Source organism: Oxyura jamaicensis, chromosome 2 (genome assembly GCF_011077185.1).
Source record: "Oxyura jamaicensis isolate SHBP4307 breed ruddy duck chromosome 2, BPBGC_Ojam_1.0, whole genome shotgun sequence".
NCBI classification, from domain to species: Eukaryota; Metazoa; Chordata; class Aves; order Anseriformes; family Anatidae; genus Oxyura; species Oxyura jamaicensis.
Genome location: NC_048894.1, coordinates 48156553 through 48177228, shown reverse-complemented (window position 1 = coordinate 48177228; position 20676 = coordinate 48156553). Strand labels below are relative to the sequence as shown.

Here is a 20676-nt window from a genome sequence, read left to right as displayed (position 1 = left end):
GAATCAATAGAGAATAGAGCTGTAGTTGTTTCCAGTTCCACTTCTGAACCAGTGGCCTTGAAAGCTGAACCTATATAATAAAATCTGCAGTTGACTGACATTTATTCAGATCACACTATTCTAAATGGCACTGTTGTGATTGCATGGTGCTCTCAGGAATGTTTCTTTGTAGTAATTGAAAACTTCACCTAGTGTTAGAGCATGTATAGGTATCCAGGATGTTTTATGGTCAGAAATAATATTGTTATGAGTGGGACTTCTCAAGAACTAAGTTCCTGTACTGCATTATGTATGGTAAGAAGCATCAGCTGCTTCAGCGTTGTTTTCTGGTGTAAATATGTATTTATTCTCCATTTTGAGTGAGACGTGAATTTTTTTCACTCTGAATTGATTTTCTTGGTTAGTCAGACATAGTATTTTTAAGGTCCCAAACTTTCTGTCATATAAAGCTGTGTTTAATTTTCTTGATCTTGATTAATTTTCTTAATTTTTGAGCTTGTTTACTGGGGGGGAGGGGTGGGGATGGAGACTGCTATGGATTGATTTACTTTTTAAAAAAATAGACAAAATTCTGACACTCAGTAATGAGGGGGACGTGATGCCTTTGAAAAGAGTAAAAAGGTGGAGGGTTAAAAATGAGAAGCTACATGCCTGATTTTAAATCAAAGCATATTCAAAATGCTGACTTTCTTGTACTTCATAGTAGTGTTGTCAGTCCTACATCTTTACCTTTTAAGGACTCTTGACTCAAAACCAAACGAACTGAAATACTCCTCTGTGTTTGTCTTGATTCCTCTAAGAGGTTTTTGAATGTGTACTAGTGCTGTTTTTCAGACTGTTGCCTAGATTCCTGTTGGGATAGGTATGTTAGAGCTGCTACATGCTGCATGTACTTGTGTTGCATGTAAAGATCAGTTTTGAACCAATTACATTTTTCTGTGGTAGAACTTTTGTGGGATATTACATATATCTTCTGCTTTGATACAATGAGTCAACATATTGCTGTGACTGGGATTACTCTAAAATTTACAGACAGGATTCTATGAACCACATTGATGACTTGAGGTGTTTCATTGTTTAATGTCTTGAATTGAAGTTTTCAGGCTAGTATGACTGCTTACCATCTGAAATCCACCTTCATTGCTTTTCTTCTCTATTAAATAACTAAATGGTTTTCTATAGCTTGCAGTTTATGGAGAAAATAAAGCTACAATTGAATTACTGCCGTATTAGTTTTGCAATTTGATTACAATTATTCCCCATTTCACACTTCGCTTGCAAAGTTTTGAAATGTGTATATACTGAACCTCTTAACTTTTTATGTTGAGTAAATTCAGTCAGGTTTTTAAGACTGAAATCCATGAAGTTCATGTATGCCATATGATTGATGGGTTTTGTCAGCTACATTTATTTTCATTTCCACTCTCACTTCAAACAGACAGTTGAGCTCTTCAAAAGTAAAAGATGAGCCTTAGCTGTAAAAGTGGCTTTCAAGGCAATATCAAACAAGTATACCTTGAACATGAAAACCTGAAATTTATTCTCCAGTGGAAGTGCTTTTTGTTTGAAAAATATCGTTCTAAGCGAAACTTAGTGAATTATACCCTCTTAATAAGTAATCTGAAATGAATTTTAAGAAATTTATTTTAAGAAACTTAAAATATCATTTAAGAAATTTATGAAACACATTTTAAAATGCGTTTTAGCATTAAACTAATAGTCACTGCTAATAATACACTGAGATTTCTTAATTAGTTAAGTGCAGTCTGTAAATGAAAAGCAAATGAATCTTTGTGTTTAGCTTCCGGATTGAACAGGATGACATGTGGCACACCAGGTATAAGCTGTGGTAGAAGAAACTGCATTTCATTACTATCAATCATTTCTCATTGCCATTTCCAGTGTTCACTCCAGTTCCTGTCAGCTTAGCCTGTCACTTTTCTTTTCTAATCCTGTATATCTTTCAAGTTTTGACATGTTGGTTATTTTTACTCCCCTGGTTTTCCATTCTTAAGCCCCGTAGTGGCAATGTGTAACTGGTGCTGGTATATGCTTTATGCGCAAGTGATGGGAGAGCTACGTTTTTAGATAGCAGATAGCATGTGTGGGGGATGACAGTATTGTTCAATTCTGTTTAATTTGCAAAAGCATAGATGGGACTTCTTAAAATCAGCAAAAAGTTGGAAACATGATTAGATACAGCGAATTACATACTTGAAAGGGAAATAGCAGAACAAGCCTGCAGCTGTACCTGACCTGGCATGCCGTAGGTACTGAGAAAGAAATTATATTTTTCTCTTTGTAATGGAGAGGTTTACAAATACATAAAATTGGAAAATGTTGTTTCATGCCTTGCTGTTTCCTCTGCGTACATTTGAGTGCGTTGAGAGGGAGAGGAGAGGATGCAAGGGAATATTTGGTATATACAATGAGTACAACTTAAATGATGAGCTGAATGTTTTAAATTTCACTGTTGTTTTCTTTATCTCTGCTGAATGTCAGGATTTTACTCAGTAAAATATTTTTAATATTTCTGTTAAAAATTTATATGCTACTCTTTTCAGTCATGAAAATGTAAGAAATGGAGGTCTGCAGGTATCTATGATTCATTTACAAAGAACATCTGAAAGGATTAGCTGTTGTTTGCTTATTGTATAATTTTTTGAAAATATTGATTTCTGAATTGCAAACGCTGAATGCAAATTGCTTTGATAAATCCTATTTTAATTGAGTTTCAATCCAAGAGTGACCTTTTGGTGACAGATCTTACTGGACATTCGATTAGAATTCACTTTTTTCCTACTTGTGAAAAAATATACCTTTTTTTCCCTCTCAGAATCAACGAATCCCATCTGACATGGTGTTTCTCAGAACATCGGAAAAAACTGGTATGTTTTGATAATTCAAATTGGTTACATGATAATTTCGTTGTTGCAGTAATATTTTAGATTGTGCATTGTGGTCAAATAAATTGATGGCAGGAGATCTATCTTCATCAGGTTAATGGGAGGGTGTCCATATCTGAGAAAAAGAGTAAGCTTGGATTCTAAAATGGGAAATCGTACTGTGAACATGGGACCTATATAGATATGTTCTTCTAAATAGATGATTTTTATGAATTGATGTAACAAAACTTAAAGGTAATATTAAGACTAGTATATTTAGGAGATTGTTTAATATGACTGCACAGTATTTTTGAAGTATTTGTCTAATCATTATCTTGCAAAATATTAGATGTTACTTGATTATATTCAAGTTATTAAATTGAAAAGAACTGAAATCTTGTCCTATTAATGTAATTAAGATTATTTAAAAAAAGAAAAAAAACTAAACAAACAAACAAAAACACTGTTAAAATGACCTAAAACATTTTTTAGGATAACTAAGTATATATAACTTTAGAAATAATACTGTCTCTTTGGGCTGTCCTATCCTGGCCCCGTCCCTACATCCCTTGTGGACACTTTATCTGAGAGAGCGGAAGGAAAGTGCTTCTCATAATTCTATTTCTCCTCACATGCTGGTAGGGGAGTACTCAATATTTGGGAAACAAGTATCTCCTTTATAGGAAACCTATAAAATAAAGCTGCTTTGATAAGGGTTTGGAAATGACAATTGAACAGCCCCCATATAAGTCAAATGAGTTTCTCTTCTTTGTATTACTACTACTTTTCAGATCATGAGGAGCTGTGTAATGTTTTTCCACAGCACTAAATTTCACAAAGGTAATAGCTGTGATATTCATAAACCCTGTATTAGGAGTACTTTGGTATTTTAAAATGGCATTGCAGTTCTATCAGATATGTTTCAGACAAAGAGTTAAATTTGCAGAGGTCATTTGCAAGAGAAAAAAAAATTCTTGAGTAGCCTGCAGAACACTATTGGAGCTACATATTTGCTAAAAGAAGAAGAAATTATTATATTGTTACTGTCTTAGTAACTACTTTGAAATGCTGGTTAGGTGCACTAGATAACCTGTAACTGATCTGGACTGACAGTTTCCTAGTAGTCTGTATATAATCTCAGTCTTGTTTAACTACTTTCTGGTTCAGGGTATGTTGGCTTTTCTTTTTATTCTGTCCCACAGTACCATAAATTTAATAAAATATGTAATGCTCATGACAACTCAAAGCTCTTGGATCCAGCATGATTATAAAAGGATTGGTGATGTTCCCTTTTGGGCAGCTCGCAGTGTTATCCCTTAGTTCTTATCCAAAAACTGTTTCAGCTGAAATTACACTTGCTAGAAAAGTTGTAAGAAAAGTTATACCTCTATAGAAGAATTACTTTGAACTAGATAACTTGCTTGCAATGCATAAGCAGTAGAAGGTGTATTATTTGACATTTTTCCTACTGTGTACTAGACATACTGTATTAGTTATTAGATATCTAGGCATTTGGAAACAATTGTCATCCCTTCCAGAAGGGGTATGTAGCAGTGGTAATATCTTCTAAATTGGGTACACAGTAGAAATATGCAGAGAATTCAATATACAATATTCTGTAGTGTTTACTGTTGTAGGAACATCAAAAACTGTTCATCTGCAGAGAGCTAGCTTGCTGTCCTTAATTAAGATCCTTACAGTGGTTTATATTAGAAGTGTTGTTACTGTTGGAATAAGAACAAAATAAAGCAGCAGCCTAGCTTGCAATGGTGGAAGTTCTTCAATTTCATATTTTGCATATCAACAGTGTAGTATTTTTACCTCCCTGTTAATTCTTAAGTTCCTGGATTCTGATATGGGAGGTTTTAAGACATTGTGTTGTCTGCTTTCCCATTAGTACTAACGAGGCATTGACGGATGAGGCATAGGTATGGTTGTCATTGGTCAATGTAGACCAGAAATGCATCTGCATAGGATGGTTCTGTAACTTTATTGAAATACGTATGAAGAGTAAATCAAGGATCACAGTTAATATAGGTAGAACTATCTCTTTGGCAAGGTACAGATGGGGAAAAAGGGAATGTGAATCCCTGTGTCAGAAACATGGGGAGGAAAAATATTTTTTGAAGGTAAAATAGTTCAAGTCTATGTCAGTATTCAGTGTTTAGGTCTACTTCAGTCAGCTTTCTTAGAATGTCTTAATTAAGATTTTCCAGTAATTTGCAATCTAGAAAAACTACCTATTTTAAAAGTTCATTATGTGAGATCGGCATGTCCCTAAATAAAAGTAAAAATTGAACAACAACAACAAAAAAATGCTTGTGAACACTTTGAAGGAGTTGTGTACCTACTAGGTAAAAGTTCATTATACTGTAAAATGAACACAGAGCAAATTCAGTGAAATCTGCCTAGAATTCTGTGCACTTCTACTATACATGGAATGTGATTTTTAGCACTGAAAATTCACTTTGTGTAAACATGCAACAGGCTGACTAGTTATATTCATGTTGTACTCTTAAAAAGAAAAAAAAAAAAACACCACTGAACTTCAAACATATGGCAATAATTGTTTTTTGACTAAAGAGTGAACACTTATAACTGTAATTGCTTTTTCTTCAATGTTGTGGTTTTGACTGATTTATGGTTTAATTTATAGACAACACTTTAAATACTTTGTAAAGCACATTAGTTTTTTCATGGTTTTATGTTCTATATGTAATTTTATTTTATCTTCTGTGCAATAAAACAGTTTAACTATAATTTGCTACCATAAATCTATAAAGAGTAAAGCAAAGAGTTTGAACTAATTTTAAAATTCACCTCACTTCCATGTTTTCCCATTTCAGTATTTACACCACATATTAATGTTGTCTGCAGCACTTCAATATCTTGTATCTTCAGTCAAAAAAGAAGCAATTTGAATTATAATTTGGTAGTTTATGAAGTTCAACCTAAAACAGTTACGGCTTCTTTTCACCCATGTGTGGTGCCATGGAAGAAATGAGGCAATGCTATGGGATTGTTTTCCTCCCATCTTCTCCTTCCCCAAATGCACTTTTAAGAATACAGATTTTTTAGGATTCTTTCTACTCTACTCTATTCTACTCTGATTAGCTTCGTCTACGTAAGGAGATCAAGCCTATTGGATTATTTTGATAAAACTGAATTCTAATTAGATATCTTTTTGTAACTTTATCAGATAGATTTCTCACATTCTATCAGATAGAATATCTCCATATAGTATTTCTGATGTAATGACGAAGCAAATTATGTATGTGTGTCTACTTTGCAAGATTCCTATGAATTTTATCACTCTTACAAAAGTTAGTCTAAAGATAAATGTAGGTGATCTATTTGTTTCCTATTCATTTTTGAGTTCCTGATCAGTTGGTATTTCTGTGTGCAAGGAGACAGCTAGATGGCTGATTTTAGAGTTAAGATTACCTTGGGTAATCTTGTGTTATTAATTATTATTATTAATTAATTATTAATAATTAACAAGTAATATTTATTACTTCAGGTATGGGAGGGCAATCCTCTCTTTTGAATGCTTTGCTGCTGTCAGGCTCCCCATGTAACAAACTTCTACAAGGTCTTTGTTAGCTTAAAAAAAAAAGAAAAGAAAAAAAAAAAAAAGGAGAGTAAAACCTTGGAATATCCTTATTTTATATGTATTTGAAAGGGGGTGTGGGGTGGAAGGTTTAGACAGAGTCTTGTGATTTCCACTCATACACAGCAGAGATGGTAAGTAATTTGGGAGATTTGTATATCAACTCTTCACAAGATTAAAGGTAAATGTTCACGCTGAGCTTGCTGCAAAAAGGTGGTTTAAAGGTTATTTTCATTTGATGTACAAGTAGGCATCAGGCCAAAAACAACTGACTACCTTGCTTTTAAGCAAATGTAGGGAAGATCAGTGTTATGTCAACAGAGCTTCCTTAACTAAAATAAAGCTAAGCCCTAGTGGCAGAATTTTCAGATTCTTTTTTTTGATAGCTTGGTATGTTCTCTACATTATATTTGCATATATGCAGTTTCAATTACAAAAGCTAGATGGGGCATTCCAGACATTATTATATAACTTTCTGATTGTCCACAGGATCTGCTGACTGAAGCAGGTGTTGATGACTTCAGCATTATGGGAATAATATGTTTCTAAATAAAGACAATTTTCAAAGATAAATTCTTTTTTGAGCTGAAATACCTGTTCTCAAACTTGGTTATGCCTTCTATAGGTACATAAGTGCCTTGGTTCAGTGACCAGATTCAGATACAGGTCAGGTATTATTATACTAACACACAGATGTGTTCTAACATGAACTGGACCTGGTCATTCTTGAAAACCTGGTGCATATGTTTATAAAACCTGGTATCTGTCCTATCAGTGCTCTCTTTCAGTTGTGAAATTACAAGAGTTGGTTGGTTTCAACCATTACTTGATTGAAACTGGCCACAAATTAAAGGTTCCTGGGAGGAAGGTGAACTGGCAATACAGTAGTATTATACATGGGAATGGTTATTTTCTAAAGCTATTGCAGCTGAAAGAAACAGTAGATGACTACCTTTTGGTATGTGACATGCTTCATAGACTCTACGATGTGGTGGTTTTACTCGAGTGGGCAGCCAAGCTCCACCACAATCGCTGTCTCACTCCTCCCCTCCTCAAAGAGGAAGGCGGAGAAAAGACAACACAAAGAGCTCGATGTTTGAGATGAGAATGATTTAATTAAAAGGACAGGGAATGGGGAGAAAAAGAAACAAAAGAAACAACAAGGCCATGTGGAAGCACAGAGAGAAAGGAAAAAAATCTCTGCTTCCCATCAACAAGCGATGTTCGGCCACGTCCTGGGAAGCAGGGCCTCAAAACACGTACCCGTTGTTCCGGAAGACCGCCCTCCCCCACGAGACTCCCTTTTTATTTCTGAGTGTGACATCAGGTGTTATGGAGTATCCCTTTGGTTAGTTTAGGTCAGCTGCCCTGGTGATGTCCCCTCCCCATCACTTGCTCACTCCCAGCCTGCTGACTCCTGGGGGCTTGGAGGGAGTCCTGATGCTGTGCCAGGACTATACAGCAACAGACACAGCACTGGAGTGATACCAGTGCTGTTCCAGCTACGAGTGCAGAGCACAGCACTGTGTGGGCTGCTGCAGGGAAAAGTGACTCCATCCCAGACAGACCCAACACATAGGACTAGGAAGAATTGTGTGTTCTGTAGTACTGCTAACTAATTGGCCTCTGACAACCAGACTTATCGTAACATTGTTATTTTACTGTTTTTCATTAGTAGCTTTTCAGGAGGATAAGAATTAATTAATTTTAGTTTAGCCCTTTTCTTTTTCCCAAGGTCCTTCTTGTTGCATGGATAACGCTTTGTGATACTATGAAAAGGAGAGCTTGGTTTTCTCTTCAGCCTTTCGTGGTAGAAACTGAATTTCCATAGGATAAAATAGATTTTTTTTTACTGGTCTACTTCAACTTTCCTGACTATGGTATTTGAACCCTGTAAATCTGTCTTTTTGCACAGTTAGCATTTTTTGCCAGACACTTGTTTCTATATAGAGCAAAAGCCAATGCTTCTCATTGAGGTATTCCTCCTCCAACAAAATTGGAGTTGGAAAAAATGTGAAGGCAGAAGACTACTAAAATATGGTCCACAGATGAATTTTAATGCATCAGCTTCTATATACTCAGCAACTATGACATTGGCAAAAAATGTTTTTGTGTTTGTTTGGTTTTTATTCACTTGTGCTACTAGAGGAAATACTCTGGAGAACAACTCTCACTGGCTACTCAGTTTCACTGGTCACAGATAGCACTACAGTAATGGTACGATTTTTGTATTTCAAGGTTCATCTGATCACCCGCTGAACATAATTGGTTGCTCTTTGTTGGTCTCATCTCTCTCAGGAACCTCATTACTTGCTTTTGCACTGCAAATAGGTTCAACATAACAATGAATTCATCAGATAGATTTCACTATTCAGTTTGTCAGGGACCTGACAGGCTTTAGAAGCGGGCCCACATGAAACTCATGGAGTTCAACAATGCCAAGTGTAAGGTGCTGCACCACCTGGGCTGGGGCAATTCCAAACATCAGTAAAGAGTGGGAGATGAATGGATTGAGAGCAGCCCTGCAAAGAAGAGAGGGCTCCAGGAAGACCTTATTGCAGCCTTTTACTTATAGGGGGCTTATAAGAAAGATGGGGAGAGAATTTTTACAATGGCTTGTAGTGATAGGACAGGGTAATGGTTTTAAACTGAAGAGGGTAGAAGTGATTTAGATAAACAGAAGGAATTCTTCACTATGAGGGTGGTAAGACACCAGAACAGGTTACCCAGAGAACTTGTGGATGCCCCATCACTGGAATTGTTCAAGGCCAGGCTGGATGGGGCTTTGGACGATATGATGTAGTGGAGGGTATCCCTCCCAATGTTAGGGTGTCCTGACTAGCTTAATTTTAAAGGTCCCCTTGAAGCCAAACCACTCAGTGATGAGTAAAACCCAACGAGCAATGACAGAATGGCACAAGTAGCTATTCGGTAGCTGAAGGCCAAGGATTCTAGACTCTATAGAATCTAATATGTTCTTTTCATACATTTTCTTGCTGAAATGTAACTTTAAAATAACTTAATTTTCTAAGCATATGATCATGCACAAATAATCATCAGAAGATTGTTTTGTATGTTTCTAAGTTGAATACGCCTGGACATTCCAAAATAATGCATGTCTACTACTATAGCTTTGCAATGGATACAAGAGGGAAATAGAGAATAATTTACAAATTTTGGCAAACAAATTCCTTTGATTGTAAAGAACCTTTCTGGAAAGATAATGCCAGTTATATGATTGTAGTACCTTGTATTTTTCTGAGCACTGGTTTGGTCTTACCTATGTGAGTATTTTAGGAGGTATATTCCTCACATCAGAGATGAGTTTATTGGATTTCACTGACAAAACACCTTAAAACTCCTATATTTACTCATGTGTTAATTATCAGTCACAAACATATTCATATTTTTCAAAATTGTAACAAATCTTTGGACAGCTATAAGCTCTTCAGACAGAATAGGCAACAAAGGAGGGGCAGTGGCATGGCTCTCTATATTAACAGTGTGTTTCAATGTCGTAGAGCTCAGGGCTCGGAGTGATAAGGTTGGGTCCTCATGGGTAAGGATCAGGGGAAGGCCAACAAGGCCAACAGCCTGGTGGGGTTGGTAGTTGGATGGAAACCAGGATGAAGAGACAGACAAAGCATTCTACAAGTAGCTGGCAGAAGTCACACAATTGCCAGCACTTGTAGTTATGGGGTGATTCAACTTCCCTGATACATGCTGGAAATACAATACAGCCCAGAGGAAGCAGTCTAGGAAGTTCCTGGAATGTGTGGAATATGACTTCCTGACTCAGCTGGTTAGTGAGCCTACTGGATGGGTGCCCCACTAAACCTGCTGTTCACAAACAGATAAGGACTACGCAGGTCTGTAGTGAGCACTGCTAAGCTTTGCAAATGTAGAAGTACAATCTCACAAGTAGGACATCCTGTAAAACAATTCTGTTAACTCTGTCTGTACCCCCTGTATGTGCCATAATGGCTCTCATCCCAGCAATTAAGCTTCTCAAACATGATGACCTCAGATAACCCTCTAAGTGGTGACTACACCATGGGAAAGAGTATCACTGTTTCCTGTATCTCTCTCAGGGGGTTCAACTGCAAAGATGTAGAGCAATTGTAGTGAAGAGGATCCTCAGCTTTCTCCTTAGATAGTAGTGGCATTGGTCCTGAAGGCTAGCTGATTGATGTCCTTGGCAGTACGTTGACAACTACATCTTTGGTGATGTACAATGGTAGTGGCAAACATCAGCTTCAAAATTCCAGAAGTTCCCAGACACCTTGTTCTAAGTTGATGCTGCTATGCTCCTGTGAAATGAATGTTGTAGCTCATTATCTACCTCCTGAAACACCTTTAATGTACAGAAAAAACGCCACATGTTACAAAGATACAGGTAATGTGTATAAACTTGATTGTGATGTTTTTTCTGTTACTACCACCATTTGCTCAACATCAAGATTTGGAGGACCAACTCAGTAGGTATTTTGGCATTGACCTAAGTGGGTCTCACCCAGAGAATTTCATCCTCTTTTGGCTAAGATTCTGTCTGTGAGCATCTGTGGCTACTATTACGACTGCTTTTCTGCTCTTCGTGTTGTCTGTGGATTTTGCAGAGTGAGTTCATGTGTTCTCTTTCCTATATTTGGACAATGTTTTCTTTGCTTGTACTTTGCTCAAGAAAAAGGATGGTTAATTTTCTACCAGGGCAAAGGTCAAGATTGTCTTTATTCTCCAGTATTCCCAGAGGATTGATGCTTTTGTAAGGTTCCCAATCCTGCATATTCAAAGCATTTTTCTGGTCTCGGTGTACTCTTTTCAGCAAGCTTCCTGAAGAATGTTTTCTGCTGAGTAAGCAAGTTGTCCATAGCGTACTTTTTCCTCTGTAGACATTGCACTGCTTTGTCTGACACTTCTGACTTTCAGTTACTTCTTTATAAAAAAACTTTAAAAATAATCAAGAAAGTTTAAAGCAATGATTTTGTATTCCACTTGCAAAAAGCAAAACAAAATATTTGCTGGTGAAGAAGAGAAATGTGCTAGGTGTGCAAGGTGACCCTGCTTGGCAGAAAGGTTAGACCAGGCCATCTCCAGAGGTCCTTTCCAACCTCAACTATTCTGTGTTTCTGACTGGTGGGAGATGTGGTAGTTGGGAGCTGGACTCTCCTCAAGAAGGAAGTCTTCAAGGTGCCGGAGCAGGCTGTTCCCGTGTGCCATAAGATGAACCAGCAGGGAAGAAGACTGACATGGCTGAACATAGAACGTTTGCTGAGACTCTGGGAGAAAAAGAGTTTACCTCCTGTGGAAGAAGGGACAGGGAACTTGAGAGTACAAGGAAGTTGCCAACATATGCAAGGAGAAAATCAGAAAGGCTAAGCTCAACTAGGCCACTGTGATAAAAACAACAACAACAAGTTTTTACAAATATATTAATAGTAAGAGGAGGGCTAAGGACAATCTTCATCCTTTACTGAATGCAACAGGGAACATGACTACTGAGAATAAGGGAGAGGCTTGGGTTATCAATGCCTTCTTCACGCTTCTCTTTAATAGTCAGACCTGTTGCCCTTGGGGTACTCCTAATGTGGAAGTCTGGGACAGGGAGCAAAATAACCCCCCACAATTCAGGTGAAAATAGTTAAGAGACCTGCTGCTCCACGTGGACTGTCACAAGTCAATGGGGCCATATAGGATCCACTTGGGGGTGCTGGTGGATGTGATTGCTGGGCTGCTTTCCATCATCTATCAGCAGTCATGGTCAATCATAGAGGTCCCACATGACTGGAGACTTGCTAATGTGATGTCCACCTATAAGAAGGGTCATAAGGAGGACCTGGGGAACTACAGGCCTGTCAGCCTGACCTCAGTGCCAGGAAAGGTGATGGAACAGGTCATCTTGTGTGCAATTGCAGAGCATGTTCAGGACAACTAGGGGATCAGACCTAGCCAACATGGGTTCATGAAAGGCAAGTCCTGCCTGACCAACCTCATCTCCTTCTATGACTGAGTGACCCACTTGGTGGATGGGGAGAGGCTGTTGATATAGGGTGCCTAGATTTCAGGAAAGCCTTTGACACCATTTCCTGCAGTATTCTCCTGGAGAAGCTGGCAGCCCATGGTTTGGGCAGGTACACTCTTGGCTGGCTGGATGGTCAGGCCCAGAGAGTGGCAGTGAATAAAGTGAAACTCAGCTGGTGACCAGTCATGAGTGATGTTCCCCAGGGATTGATGTTGGTGGCCATCCTCTTTAATATCTTTATTGATGATTTGGATGAGGGAATCGAGTGCACCCTCAGTAAGTTTTTAGACAACACCAACTTGGGGGGAAGTGTCGATCTGCTGGAGGGTAGGAAGGCCCTACAGAGGGATCTGGACAGGTTGGATAGATGGGCCAGGGCCAATGGCTAAGTGCCAGGTCCTGCACTTTGGCCACAACAACCCCATGCAACACTAAAGGCTTGGGGCATAGTGGCTCAAAAGCTGCGCAGAGGAAAGGAATCGGGGGGTGTTGGTGGATGCTCTCCTGAACATGAGCCAGCATTGTGCCCTTGATGCCAAAAGGGCCAACGGCATCCTGGCTTGTATCAGGAATAGTGTAGCCGGCAGGACCGGGGAGGTGATCCTCCCCCTGTACTCTGCTCAGGTAAGGATGCACCTTGAGTACTGTGTTCAGCTTTGGGCCCCTCTGTACAAGAAGGCTCTGGAGTGTGTCCAGAGAAGGGCTACAAAGCCAGTGAAGGGCCTGGAACACAAGTATTCTGAGGAGCAGTTGCGGGAACTGGGGTTCTTTAGTCTGGAGGCTTAGGGGAGACCTGCTTCCTACAGCTACCTGAAAGGAGGTTGTGACGAGGTGGGAGTTGGCCTTTTCTCCAAAGTAACTAGTGATAGGACTAGAGGGAATGTTCTCAAGTTGCACCAGGAGAGGTTCAGATTGGTTATCAGGAAAAATTTCTTCTTGGAAAGAGTGGTTAGGCATTGGAACAGGTTGTCCAGGGAAGTGGTGGAGTCACCATCCCTGGGGGTGTTTAAGGAAAGGGTAGATGTGGTACTTAGGGACATGATCTAGTGGGTGATATTGGTGGTAGGGGAACAATTGTACTAGATGATTTTGGAGGTTTTTTCCAACCTTAAATGAACCTATGATTCTATGAAAAAGACAGTATAGCTGGTATTGAAATTTCTAGTTAAGTCATTTTAGGATTTTTTTTACTTGTAACTATTTTATCAATAATGGCATGAGTAAAATGGAAATAAAGAACAGGAAAATCATTTTTATTTTGAGGCTTCTGTAGCTCTTCATTTTTGCAAATGTAGTTGCCTCAAACTTATGTCATTTTGAATCTCCTTATAAAACCACCTCCTGCAGAATAATAAGGCTTAAAAGTGTTGCATTTATCACACATTCTGGCATTTTTTAGTACGTTTAGAAAACATATGTTATAAAACTTACCTGCCTGTGAATTAAAATGCTTTGAAAAATGTTTTGCTATGAAGAATGATAAATGATTGGAGTTAAGTTTTGCACATACAGCCAGATAAAAGTTTATCTTCAGGGCATGAGTATCTGCCAACTTCCTGTCCAAACTACTTTAATGTGTTTCTGTACTTAAGTTCCTATTCCCCTTTTTACATTTGATTTAATGCAGGCTTGAAATGTTTGGTATCTACTTTAAGCCACTGAGTAATGCCAGATGATACAAATATACCTAACACTGATGTTTTTTATGAGGTAGAAACATTAAGCTGCTAATCCTATTATGCTATATGTATTATTGATGTAAAAATTACACAGTAAAATGTTATTAGAAGATAAAATGTATTTCATTGCCTAATTATTTTCTGTGCATACTTGGGTGTCATGCACAGTGCATATGTTGCATTAGGTTTGCATTAATATAGTAACAAGGAAATACTGTACTGTAAATTTATACAATAACTAAAAAGGGTTGAAAAAAAGTTTCTGGTATGTATAGAAGAGCTTGTATAATGTATATTTGTATATTGTATATTGTGTTGGTTATAAATCTGCCTGTTCCCACACTCCAGTGATTTTGGGGCATTTGGCAGCTTGGGTGGAGCAGCAGTCTGGATATCTTGAAATCCTAAGCAAGTGTTCACTGCAGTTTACATGGCTTGCATGTATGTGAGCTATACATGTATGTGAGCTATACAAACTGCATTGAAATACAGCAGCTCTATTGTTTTGTAATATGTATGATTTTGCTCACATTTAAAAATGGCACAGGTAGATGTGAAAATTGTATGCTAACTTTTGAAAATGTGATGTTACTTGAAAGCAAGCTAGCTCGTGTAACTTTTAATAATGGAGACCACAAAAAAAAAAAAAAGTTGCTGGTGTCTATTTAAAATGTGTGTTTTGTTTTGTTTTGTTTTGTTTTGTTTTCAAAGTGACTTCATGAATAATACAAAGAATATTTTAAGTTCTGGACCTGTAGTAAAGTTCCAGTCAGACTCAGCATGTTGTCAGCAGCTCTGTGCGCAGTAACTTTTCTGAGGTTTCAGTGCATTACCATTCAATGGGCCTCCGAACTTACTTCTTGGTAGGGACCAGAGAATGAAGTGAAGATTGGATGAACATGTTGGAAATGGGCTTCTAATCCAGGTTGTCCACTTGTGGAACAGTAGAGGAAGTGTAGCTTAGCACTTTGTTGATCTTTGAAGTTGTGGTGGTTTTGGTCAGGTGGGTAGCTGAGCTCCAACACAATCGCTCTCTCACTCACCCTCCTCAAAGGGAAAGGGGGAGAAAATATGATGGAAAGGACTCAAGGGTTGAGATAAGGACAGGGAGATCACTCAACAATTATTGTGACGGGCAAAACAAACTTGGTGTAGGGAGATTAGAGAAATGTATTACCTATAACTAACAAGCTAGAGCAGTAAGAAACTAAAAAACAAACTAAAACCACCTTCCCCCCCCATCCACCCTCTTCCAACTCCTCCCCCCAAGTGGCAGAGGGGAATGGGAGCTGCGGTCAGTCCCCAACACTTCATCTCCACTGCTCCTTCACAGTCACTCTCTGCCCCTGTTCCACACAGGGTCCCTCCCAGGGGATGCCGTCCTTCCCGAACTGATCCTGTGTGGGCTTCCCACAGGCAGCAGCTCTTCAAGCACTGCTCCCACACGGGTCTGTACCACCGGGGTCCATCCCCCAGGAGCAAACTGCTCCAGCACGGGTCCCCCATGGGCAGCAGCTTCCCCAGACCCCCTGCTCCTGCCTGGGCTCCTCTCCATGGGCTGCAGCTCCAGCCCAGGGCCTGCTCCTGCGGGGGCTCTCCATGGGCCGCAGCCTCCTCCAGGCCACATCCACCTGCTCCACCGGGGGCTCCTCCACGGGCTGCAGCGTGGAGATCTGCTCCGTGTGGGACCCATGGGCTGCAGGGGGACAGCCTGCTCCACCAGGGGCCTCTCCACAGGCCACAGGGGAACTTCTTTCTCCCAGTTTTCTAATACTAGAAAAGTTCTGCCCTTTGTGGAGCAGCATAAAAAGTGTAATTCATGCATGCTCTTGGGCAATCCTTAAAGGCCTGTCTTTAAACACCTTTGCAACTCTAGTTGGAAAATCACTGCACATTTATCTGGATTTTGTCATTTTTAGCAAGCTTTTTTTAATGTATTACTTTAATTTGGAATATTGAAGGCTTATAATAAGTGATGAAAGTAGTTTGTTTCATCATCATGCAGTACTGTTTTCACTAATACTTACAATTTTCACAAGTTTGGTTCAAGAATTCCCTGCTTAGAAACAATTTATTTTATGTTTTCCATGAAGTATCTGTTCGAAGAATTATGTCATGCATTACTGATTTTAAAAAATACTGACACCTTCTTTTAGATATTTTTCTCTTCTTCACTGAAAGCTCTACTCTGCAACCTATTAAAATTATCTTGATGATTCTTTGAAATTAATGGAAAATGTATCTTGGTGATCCTCATCTGTATTATGAAAAAGGAATTTCATGTGTTTGTGTATGATGAGGTACCGAGGCTTTATTTTTGCTCCTCCTCATTTAGTTACTGGTCTGTACTTCAAGTTGATTACTTCTGCTAAATCTGGGAGACTAAATACACTTTTAATGGATTTTTGTATATTTGGCCATACACTTTTCTCCATATCTTTTTGTTTGTGAGTTCTGCTTTCCTTGAGAGAGACAATGAACCTTAAATAATGTAAAAGAATTATCCTTTAAGGTATATATACATATATATTTTTTGTATTATCAGTCTTTAGAAGTATTTGTTAGGAATGTTGACAGAGTATTGCTGTCCAGTCAAAGCTCTGAAATTAGGAAAACAGTTTATTCAGTATTCTTAATATATGCATTGAACCTTATAAGGCTTGTGGCATCAATGTTAATGTACGCTTTGCATTGGGATCGGAAAATGACTTGATTAATTTTTCTACTGGGATTTAAGACAAAAATACAAGAAAAGCTAGTTAAAATATCCTAATTTCATTTCTGTTATGATAGGCAGCAATGTAATGATAGTTTCTTGCACTGTACCTACTGCAAGTCTGACTGTACATTTGAAGAAGAATCTTAGTGAAGCAAACTTGAACTTTCTCACTATAATCTCACTCAGATTCTCACTATGCATTTTTAAATGAAAACCAGCTTCCCAGTAATAAGCCTGAATGTTTTCATTTAAGAGCCAAATGAGTTTTTTGTGTTCAGGACAGATAAATAGAAAAAGCCAACTGAATTGAATACTTAGACTAGAATAATGATTCAAGGAAACCAATGATAATATAGCATGGATAGTGTTTATGGCATTACATTTGTGGAATAGTATACATGTTGTGTGATTTTGGTATCTTAGTGGTGCCTTAAATTTATTTGCAGTGACTTTAAAAAAAAAAAAAATCTAACCTCTTTCATTGCAAAAGGTTCATTCCTTTGACTTATCCAGACGTGCAGTATATTTTGCATCAAAGCAATCTGTGATTTATGTGAATTAGTTTGAAAAATATTTTCATCCCTGACTTATCTGATACTGCTTGTTGAGAAACATAATTCTAATGAAACATAATTCTAACATACATAATTAAGCATGACTAATGTTCATGGTGCTAGCAAAATTGGTTAAAAAAATAACGAGCAAAGCTGAAAATGTTCTCAGTTCCTGGATTTTAATCAGATTGTGTTTGGATCATGCATGGTATAGATCCCCATAGGTTACTCCAGTTTTAAATGTCAAAAAATAATTATAATAGCAGACAAAACAAGTTCAGAAAAAGGGAGTGGTGTCAGTGACAAATATTCTTGTGATTGTATAAAAGCTATCAGTATAGCTGATATCTGCCAAATATAGTACTGATTTTTCTACCATTATGAAGTGGTATTCTGGTCTCCTTTGATTTTTTTTGATCTGGAAAGTGAAGCAGGATCTTGTTTAGCGTTATAAGCATTCTGTATGGCAGAGTTTTAGACTTACTACTTTTTTTTTTTTTTTTACAAGATATAAAATTGCATGTTCCAGGTAAAGGTACAAATAATACAGATTACCTTTTTTCTATACACTGAGTTTCTGCAAAAAGGGATTATTAGTATACAACAGAAAAACAGTGGAGCAAAGTAGTATATGAAAACCTATTAAATGGAAGGGTGAATTAATTAATGCTTTTGAGTATCCACCTGTATATCTCAATCATCTAAATCAGTTGCATTAAAATTTGAGAATGTGAACGTGAGAATGTAGATGCTTTTTTCCCACTTGGGACATTGTTTGCTTTATGTATGATAATTCCATAATGTTTTTAATAAAAGTAAAAATTACTAAAGGACACTGAATCAATACAGCAATCCAAAAAAAGATGTTGTGGATCAAGCTTGGATTAAAAGCAAGTGTGCTTGTCAATAAGGAACTGTGATGAGCTTGGTGGTATCATATTGACTGTGTATTAATACACAGTATCCTATAAGACCATCAGCTGATTGTTTAGAATGTAAATGAATCTGTTGATGGATCCAGTGACTGATGGCTTAAATTCCAATTAATCAATTGCTTCATCAGTTTCTTAATTCAGATCAAATATCTCAAGTACACACAGGTCTTTCACTGGTACTAAGAGAAATTAATGCTTTAAAACTAATTTCATTGGTCTTGTATAAATATGACTACATTTTGTAATCACATCCTAAAGGGATGGTGCTACAGCTTAAATGTTGAGGGTGTTTTAGCTGTTCTGGTGTTTTTTTCCCCTCTGTAGTAGGTATCATAACTGAAAGCTTTCTGTTGTAGTGGTAAATGAAACTCTGTAGTCTAACATGTCATCTTGGTGCTGCTACTCATCTTGTCATCAGTTTAAAATTTTCATGCACATAGTCACTTAAGTAATATAAATGACTTAAAAATTAAGTTGTTCATAAATGATCTGGTGTTATGTATGCAAAGTCCATTTTTCTTGTTCATATTCTAGTAAGCCATCTCTTTCAGTGATTTTGATTTAAAGCAGGAAGGCTGTAACATCATTAGACAATATATAACCGTTCATGACACCACAGTTCCACATCCCCTGCTACACAGTGACCCATCAATTAATTCATCAACACTTGATGCAGGCTCTTCACTGTGACATATAGACCAGTTGATCTTAATTTGATTGCTGTTAAAACCTTCCTTTCCTGACAACTGTTGTCAATTATACAAAATAAAATCAAGTATTCATAAGTAGGCTGTAATAGGATATAGGCAGACAGATTTAATAATTCAGTTTTGCTGAGCCTTGAAAGGCAGTTGTAGCTGTTGTTCTCATTTGTAAAAAATTCATTGGATACAGATCTTCAGTGAAAAGGCAGACATAATTTTATTTATTTAGATATGACTGTTGGAAAGAAACCAGTCCTATAGAGGTGGTTTAGTATTATCTGTGCTTGTGAATAACTGTCCTGAATTTCTATTATCTACGTGTTAGAGAATATAAATGTAACTTAATTTTGGTTTTGGTGTTTGTTTGGTTGGTTTTAAGTGTATACATTCTATACTTATTTTTCAGTTCTATAAATGTAATGGGATGTGGAATTTTGCCCTGAATTTATAAATAACAGATAAAATAACACCTTTTCAAGGCCAGGGCACTTGGTCTTTATTCTTGTTTAAAAATGAAAAAGGCATATGACTGCATATCTGCTATATAGAAGTAAGCTACAGTTGTTTCCATCTGATGCATTTTTATCACAGTATGACATTAAAATGTCTTCAACAATATTTGAATTCTACCTATAAGTCCTCTTAAGTCCTACCCACAAATCTTTCTTAACACTGCTGATATTTGGCAAAAAAAAATAGGAAGCAGAAACCTTTAACTTTAATGTTCTCCAAGAGAAACTTAGGTAAGGTTTTCAGAACTCCTGTGTTGTGATTAACTTCTTATATACTGTTCTTTACTGTGTAAAATGACATTTGTAACAAATACTGTGTGGGGGTTGACTGCTGAGGCAATGTGGAAAGAACTTGAATGTACTTGTTAAATCTAAAAAATTGAAGTCTTTTTTGAAAATATATCCTGCTAGGAAAATGCTGATAAATAGGTGTAGAAGACAAGATCTGCTGTAAATGGTTGCTCCAAGCAAGTGCAGAAGAAATCTAGGACATCTTATGTTTCGATTAGTCAAGAAACCTTTCCAGTTCTGGAAGTCAAGTGCTTTAAGTATAATCATACTTTACTAACTTCTCTTTGTAGAAACAAAACTGGTAGACAAAGCAGAGGTAAACTGTCTTTTCATTTTGCCAGCCTATCTGAATTTTTCATTGCTATTTTCAGAATTTAATTTGCAGGGACTCTCCATGAGTTGATGCGTGCATTTGAGGTATTTGGATTCAATTATCCAGTCTTGGATTTTTCAACAGCATTATTCCCTAAGAACACCCGTGTATAAGTGGTATAATATTGTGCTCCTATCAGATTATTTTAGGACATTATTAGGCTATCATGAGAAAATTTGTTGCACTGGTGTTAAAGAGCCTTTGCCTAAAAAAAATAATAAAAAAATCTTGAAAGAACAGTGTAATACAAGGAGATGCTACAAATGAGACACAGTTTTGTTTCTGTACCAAACTAAAGCAACTTTTCCAGGGTTGTTGTTACTTTCTTTCCACAGTGGTAACAAATATTAAATCTTGATGTAATTCCAATCATTTGAATGATTTTTTTTGTTTAT

At 37.4% G+C, this 20676-nt stretch overlaps 1 protein-coding gene across 2 annotated transcripts in view; it reads left to right on the top strand.

Moving 5' to 3' along the window:
• ATP9B (ATPase phospholipid transporting 9B (putative)) overlaps nucleotides 1–20676 on the top strand; it is a 175543-nt gene that overhangs the window by 54487 nt on the left and 100380 nt on the right. For both annotated transcript variants that reach the window (XM_035316839.1, XM_035316838.1), the window contains exon 8: nucleotides 2837–2888. In XM_035316839.1, the coding sequence (XP_035172730.1) occupies nucleotides 2837–2888 (52 nt within the window). The remainder of the gene's footprint in view (nucleotides 1–2836; nucleotides 2889–20676) is intronic.